Consider the following 8,150-nt stretch of genomic DNA (forward strand, 5'->3'; position numbering starts at 1 on the left):
GATGAGCAGTTCATCTTCCTTGGCTTTTTTCATCTTTGCCCATTCAATCACAATATGTTTAAGTTCCGTCAGATTTTTGACGAAACCCCTAGCCAAAGAGGGTTCCCTGCTAATAGGGTGAGCTGCCCAAAAGTCCGTGACCAGTTTAGAGAAACCAGGGTCCTGCAACCATAGATGGTTGAATTTGAAAGGGGCTTTTGGTTTTGGGTGAGGACCCATAATTTCCATCAAGATGGGAGAGTGATCCGAAATTCCCCCAGTACTCACCCACTGCTTATAATGATGGAGATGGCGAAGCAGCGGTCCTTTGATCAAAAAACGATCAAGTCTACGAGCCAAAGCTGCTGGCCCGATCCTTCGATTTCTCCATGTGGGAAGAGGGTGATTCATGGGGATGTCGATGAGATCATGTTGATCGAGCAGGTTCCTCATGAAGTCTGATATGGGGTCTGCTTGTGCTGATGAGCCCCATGATTCACCATATCCCAAGGAGAAATTTAGGTCGCCTCCAATGATCAGGTTTTCCTCTTGCATCAATGATCGATCAAGGAGGGTGCGCCAAAATCCTTCTCTCTGCTGACAGGGTCCATAGATATTGATGATACGCAGTGGCAACCCAAGGTCTTTGGAAAAAATGTCAGCACCCAAATATCCTGGCCCTCCCCATGAGGAGTCCAGTCTGATGGAGTAAGGATTGAGGCCAATGGCCATTCCACCCGAACGGCCCATAGCATCCAGCCCAATGTACTGCCACTTTGGCGCAATCGATTTTAGGGCAAGAGATATAGATTCTGCAGAACCCAAAGTCTCTTGAAGGAAAATGATGTCTGGTAATTCGACCTGAAAAAGTCGTTTTAGGGCTAGTTTTTTGGGGGAGCTAGCTAAACCCCTGCAGTTAAAGGATAGGCACTTCATGGGGGACCCCGCTGTAGGGGGTTTGTAGCTCTAAGGGCCCCGACAATGGTGGATTGACGTCCCGAAGCAACTTCAGCCCCAGCACGCCGAATGGCTTTGTTCAAATTTGATTTTCGTCCCCTGGATGAGGTGTGACCAGGATCAGGGGGAATAATGCTCAGCCCCGAGGTACCATCAGAGACAGATTGTGAGGGTCGGGGCCGGAGAGAATAATGGTGAGGCGGTTTTGATTCAGGGAGAGGCACAATAGGGCGAGATGGGGACGAGGAATGATCAAGGGTAAGGGAAGGAGGGATTGTAGCAGTAGTAGGAGGGGGCGGCGGGATTGAGCACTGAGCCTTTGATACAGAGATAGAGTTAATGCATTCAGATGATAGGGAAAGAGTATGAGATGAAGGAGATAGATCAGTACCTGATTTCTGAATTGCTGCAGATGCTGCCCTTGTCCTTGTCATGGGAGGAGTGGATGTGCCCTCAGTAGTAGACGGAGGATGATGAAGCGCTCCATGTGGAGTCGATGAAACCATCTGAGGCGGGGAGATCTGAGGCGCAGTTCTTCGAGGAACGATAGGAGTATATTTAGGAGGGCTGTTCTCGCGCTTATTGAGAGGGCAATCCTTATAGAGATGCCCTACCTGGTGACACCGGTTGCACCGAAATGGAACACCCTCATAATCCAGTATCTGAATGCGCTTGTGCCTTCCCCATTGCAGGGTGATGTCCTCCTCTAATCCTTCCCTGGTGTCAAGATGTACCAGGATGCGCGCCATGGTTCTTCTCCGAGTATCTACATAAGAGCGATCGTGATCCAAGTATGTCCCTAGAGCGTTTCCAATTTTGATGAAGGCCTCCTCATTCCAATATTGCCGGGGGAGTCCAGGTAATCTTACCCACAGAGGTCCAGCAGCGATCTGCTCCATTTCAGGATCAAATAAAGGGGTCCATCGCTTCAAGAGTACGGGAGCTGTCTCAATGTGCCAATAGTTCTCAAGTACAATGTTCGTATGATCTTCCTTAGCGAATTGGAGGGTGAACCATCCCCGGGGGAGTACCTCAACCTCAGGGAGCTGAGGTAGCAAGGTGCCCCAGATTTCCTTAACCCATCGAAGCAAGCGGTCCGCCGAGAATGTGCGTCCTCACACGTGACCCACCAAGACGGTGCAAGCGAGCGCCATAGTTTCCTCGAAACTTGTCGAATTCCCGAAAGTGACTGTGGTTTCCTTCCTGATAGCCCTAACGCATCTTGCCTTCTGCTTCTTTGTTCTCGGGGCGGATGGATGATCTGAAAGAGGGTTTGAATTGCCCGCCGAGGAAGGCCCTGGAGCACATGAATTTACCACGGGAGTACCGAAACATCCTGAGGGCTTGGGCCCTTTTGACGCGGAGGGGGTAGCCGGGTTCGACTGCGGGGGCACATGAACCCTAGGTTCCGAGAGCGAGGAAGGTAAAACAATCGGTGTGGGGGGGATATCTTCGAGAGTCAGAGCCTCGGGGTATGAAGATGCAAGCAAGAAGGCGGTCCCGGGAGATAACGGCGGAGCCTCGAGACCCTGTTCCGGCGAGGCAATAGACGTCAGGTTAACCCTAATCAGAAGGTCATTTGCAGGATTAGATGCGAAAACCGAAGATGTGAAAATGGGTTCGGTGAACACCGACTGTCCAGATAGCGGATCCTCGGAATAGTCCACGAGGTCCGTTACCGGAAAGTCCTCCATGCCGTCCGAGTTCATAACTGCTCCCGTCGCCGTCGTGCTGTCGCCTGTTCCAAAAAACCCTAACGCCCGACAGAACTACCGTTCCCTGTGGTCCTGCGGCCGTGCTGAGATGTCTTCAACCGAAACCGTCGCGGTCTTCTGCGGAGCGCGGTTTCAGAGCCATTTTTCTACAAAAAAATCCTAAAATAAAGAAAATATATCATAATGTGCAGAGATCATGTACTTATATTTATAAAAATAATTTAATAAAATTTTAACTAGCAATTGCACCAGATGTTGTAAAGGAAATGTCGTAAGGCATAAATTTGAGAAGAATCATGATATATAAAAAATCATTGAAAATAGAAATTTGTAAATAAAATGTCAATCAAAGCTAGAAGATAAAGAGAAATCACTTATATTATGTCAAATTGATAGGTTCTACAACCTTCACAACCTTGATATTATTTTTTTAGTTATACCACCAATTTCTTATTGAATTTTTGAGTAAGTACTTTCATGTTTATTATAAATAGATGGTTATAAACATTCCACTTAATTGAGAAGATACTTAGTCTATAACCCTGTATGAGCATGATGTGTAACTTTGTTTGTCCTTAATGTGAAGTGACAAACATCCCTTTTAAAATAAAATTAAAATGTTCTTTAAATCTAAAAATAAGGTTAGCTATGACCCAAAACAATTAGTTTTTATTTTGCTTATAGTCCCCAATAATTTTTAACTTAAAATTTTATAACAAAAGAAACAAATCTGCATATTTGGTTAAAGTATTATAAGTTAAAAATTAATGTGGGCTATAATCAAAAGAAAAACTATTTTTTTTGGGTCATAGCCAATCTTATTTTTAAACTTGAAGAATATTTTATTTTTATTTTAATTTTAAAAAGGACACATGTCAAGTCCACACTGAGGACATACAAAATTAGACATCGCGCTCATACTAGGCTATAGAACAAAAACCAAATATACATATTTGGTTAGTTTTACTTAAAATTACATATTTTGTTAGTTTTACTTAAATTATTATAAAACGTATTCGCACTTTAACTATGCTTGCTTTATCAATTTTTGATATTACAACCCAATATAAAAAAGATATGGTAAAAATATTTCATTCTAGTTTTAAGTTATAAATAAAATGTTTCAGTGTCCACATGAAATAAGATAATGTTATATCAACTTCTTAAAACAAAAAATAAATAAAGTTGATATTATTTGTAATTTCATATGCCAATTAGATATGTGAATATAACATTTTAATATCCATGTTACCTAATTTATTTTAATATCAACTTTAGAAAAAAAACAAAAAAATATATGTATATACATGAACTACAATAAAATATTTCAATGTACAATAAGAAAAAGTAATTGAGAATAATATTCAAATATATTAAAAAAAAACAAAACATTTAATGAAAACCAATAGTCCATATATCAAATATTTTTAATGAGAATATATAATCTACCTATCAAATATATGAATTTTCCTATGAACTAAATTATTTCAAAATCACTAATTTATATGGTGTAAAATAATAATAATAATAATAATAATAATAAAATGTTTATAATAATTGAAAAATCAAATTTTTATTATTATTGTTATAACATTTCAAATATTATTATTTTACATTTTGACTTATTTATATTTTATTGATTAATTTTAAATAAAATAAATACTTTTGAAATTAAATATTTAAACTATTTTATTTCATATATTCCATTATAAAAAAGAATTTGCACATCGTAAACCCTTGCTACTCTATATTACTAGCCAAGTTCCGTATTTTTAAATTAATCCTGGCCGAGAGTAAGTCCAAATTTTACACTAAATATGAGGATTCCCCGGAGGAAAACATGTTCGAAGGTGAAAGATATATGTTTTTTTAATGGATTTCCTGTAAATGTTAATTCAGGAAAGCAATATAGTTATGTCACGGTTTTTAACAAATTTACGGCAATTCAGTTTACCTTCATATTGGGCCTTGGTGTAAAGGCAATAATAATGAGAGGTGTTACACCCGGAACTGCATGTATGGGATAGTTTGGAAGAAAAGTCCATGAATTTTCGGTCAAGTTGTAAACTACCACCTCCCTGTCTGTTAACTTTTTCAAATACAGGCAATCCCCCATTGCAACACACCCAAACTGTTCCTGACTCGGCTCATCCAAGTTAGAAAGCAGATCAATGTTAAAAATCGGTTGCAGTGTTGGAGGCATTCTGGCAATCTCTTTCCACTTTGTATCCGCGTCCTTATTAAACTCCCATATAATCACCTCTTCTTCATGTTGTATTTCAATTTCCATTTGCTGCTGAACTCTTCTTGCAATTTGCCTCCCCTCCACGAATAGAATTCGCGACCCGCAGTAGACTAACCGACTGAAATAGATAGTGCAATCCTGATCAACATCAGGCAATGGCAGAAAGATGGACGTCCCCTCTACCATGTTGAAACCCATAATGCCATCCTCTTCGTCATCCTCATCATTCGCCATTAAACAATAGAAATAACCTCCAGAAAATACCGTTCCAGCACTCATGTCATCCACCTCTTCAAATGTTTTCAAATGCTCCGGTAGGACTCCCGCCATCGTCCATGCCTTCTCCGTGGAATCGTATATTACCACTATATTCCGCTGATGAACATAAGAGCGGCGAACGGCCAACACCTTGTACCCGTCTTCCCCTTTTTCAACGATGCCTATCTCCCCTAGCCCAGCAATTTGTACATCTGTCAATGGTGGAAGCATGAAGTACTTGGCTGTGAGAGGATTGCAGACATAGACATAATCAAGTACTTGGCTGTTGGTAATGTTGCCTTGAATCAAGAACAGGCCTGCGCCTGATCCCAGATAACGAAACGCAGAAGAAATCCAAGTGGAATTGGGAAACGATAAGCGAAGGGGTAAACGATAGTTCTTCCAACTTCGTGTGAAGGAGGAGTATGCCCAAAAATCTTGATTGGCCCTCACACCTCGCATAAGAAGCCATGGATTTTTGTTTGGGGGAGCCTCTGCCCATTGCCTCCTAACAAAACTGGTTGATGAAAAGAGTGCATTCCATTGTTTGCAGACAGTAGCAAATCTACACATGTATTCTGCTGGCAACCATGCCAATATTTCTTCAATCAAATCGCCTGGTAGTTCCTCGTACAACCGTGAGTAATCCTCCTCCCCCACATCCACAGCTCCCATTTTTAAAGTACCACCAATTTTCGAAAGTGAAGAAAAATACGATAGGAACGTGAAGTACTACTTTGTATGTACATAACTTAAATATCAATCCCATCAGCTGCGACGCTACAAGTTACGTTATCTATTCCATTGGAAACATATTATGGTTTTGCTATTTTGTAAAAGTGTGATTTTCATTATGATAATTCATTATTAAAAAATAATCAGCATGGTTAGGTTTTGTTCAAATATCGTTTAAATTGAGAGTTGAATCATGATGATGTTGTTTTGGTCCTGCTTGGCTTGAGATCAAAAATTGGGTTTCCAATTGTAAATGAAAAGGTTAGCATGCTTGATAATTAATTAAAATCAATAGCTGCTTGTGGATTCAGGCTTTGCATTATATACCATTCTATGTGTCAAAATATGTTTTCATGGTTTGCTGGTGTGAAAGCTGGTTCTGAACGCATATAGCTGTGATTTTATAAGCAACACATATTGCCTCTGTGCTATAAACTTCTGACCCTTCCAAATTATGGAATGTTATTGTACCATCTGAAAAGCCCAAGTCAATTTCTCGGTAGACTTTGTTTGATGTTTTCCGTGTGCTATCAGAGGGGCCAGTATTGTAGGAGATCATGATGTTGCATTATTTCTGAATGAATTCTGTTATTGATTTCTGCCACATTGAAATGTTTTTGATGGTGATATTTTTTTCAAGAAATTTGATTGTGGAATTTGCTGGAAGTGATTGTTTGCGTGATCTCCAGGAGACATCTCCTTATCCAAGACTCATAGCATAACCCGAAGTAGATACCCCAGTTTCTTTGTCTCCATCGGAGTCTAAATCAGAGTATCCAATCAAGCTGAACTCACCCACCTGTGTATACTTGAGTCCAAAGTCTTGAGTTCCCTTCAAGTACTTTAGAACTCTTTTTGCAGTAGACCAATGTCCCTCACAAGGCTTTTGCATAAACTTGGAGAGGATTCCAATAGCAAACGAAATGTCTGGTTTGGTAGTAGTCAGGTAGTTGATACTTCCTACAAGTTGATTATACTTTGTTGCATCCTCAAATTCTGTTCCTTCAATGGATGTGAGCTTTAAGTTTTGTTCCATTGGAGTAGTCAGAGGATTGCATTCAACCACCAAACATGTTCAACAAATCTCCAATGTACTTTTGTTGAGAAAGGAATATGGACTTCGGATGTTGAGTTACTTTAATACGAAGATAGTAATGAACATAGCCCAAATCAGTGATTTCAAAACCTTTCCTGAATTTCTTCTTTATGGATGCAATGTAGCTCCCATTGTTCCATATCATCAAAAGATTATCTACATATACCACAAGATATACAACTATTTTTCCAACTTTCTTGACAAATAAAGCTACATCATCAAGGTCATAATGTTTGAAATTGAGTTTCAGAAGTTGCTCAATTAATTTTTCATACTAGGCTCATGGTGCTTGTTTGAAGCCATAAAAGGATTTCACAAGTTTTCATACTTTATGTTCATGTCCTTTCACAGCAAATCCTTCAGGATGGGACATAAAAACATTCTCTTTTAGATCTCCATTCAAGAAAGCAATTTTACATCTATTTGATGGACTTTCGAACCATTCTGAGCTGCTAGGGCAAAGAGTGTCTGGATGGTAGCCCATTTTGTTGTGGGTGCAAAAGTCCTCATAATCAAGCCCTTCCTTTTGTGCAAAACCTTTTGCCACAAGCCTAGCTTTGTGCTTGTCAAGTGAGCCATCAACTTTATACTTGTTCTTGTAGACCCACTTGCAGCCAATTGGTTTGGTTCCCAATGGAGGATCAATTAGCTTCCAAGTGTCATTCTTTATCAAGGCATCATACTCCTTTTGCATTGCTTCTTTCCATTCATCATGAGAAGTAGCTTCTTTGAAGGAAGTTGGTTCAAAATTTGTAGACAAATTCAATTCACAATCATAAGAAACATCCATATCAACAGGTGAATCATAATCATCTACATCACCTCCATTTTGTCGGGTTGAATTTCTAAATCCTGTCTTTCCAACCTCATCAGGATGAACACTTTCAAGTGTCTTTGTCAGCCAATTTGGAGGACCTTTCTGAAATGGTCCAGACTGCTTAGTTGATTGAGTTGGGAATGAATCAAGATTGAATTTCCCAATTCTGTCAATAACATCACTCAAAGTACCATCCATTGTTGTAGTTTCATGCGGGGGAGAGAGTGCTTCAGAAGAATTCCACAGGTTGATCTAGTATAGGAATCCTCCCTTCAAGATGTGGGATCTGATTATCAAATTCTTGAAATGATTTTGCATTTGTGAATCTATCCAAGCGATCAAGTTTCC

General features: G+C 39.7%; 1 protein-coding gene across 1 annotated transcript; it reads right to left on the bottom strand.

The window, feature by feature from the left end:
- Positions 1–4,596: 4,596 nt before the first annotated feature.
- Positions 4,597–5,829, bottom strand: LOC149259875 (F-box only protein 6-like). The gene has a single exon (XM_089455487.1). It carries the CDS (start codon positions 5,827–5,829, stop codon positions 4,597–4,599), a length of 1,233 nt encoding a protein of 410 aa, XP_089311613.1.
- Positions 5,830–8,150: the final 2,321 nt, after the last annotated feature.

Source organism: Pinus tabuliformis, chromosome 6, assembly GCF_031772625.1.
Source record: "Pinus tabuliformis cultivar Carrire ecotype Pingquan chromosome 6, CPIR1, whole genome shotgun sequence".
In the NCBI taxonomy this organism is placed as follows: domain Eukaryota; kingdom Viridiplantae; phylum Streptophyta; class Pinopsida; order Pinales; family Pinaceae; genus Pinus; species Pinus tabuliformis.

Excerpts from the sequence above, each read along its gene's own strand:
- LOC149259875 (XM_089455487.1), bottom strand. The coding sequence starts at position 5,829 with ATGGGAGCTGTGGATGTGGGGGAGGAGGATTACTCACGGTTGTACGAG.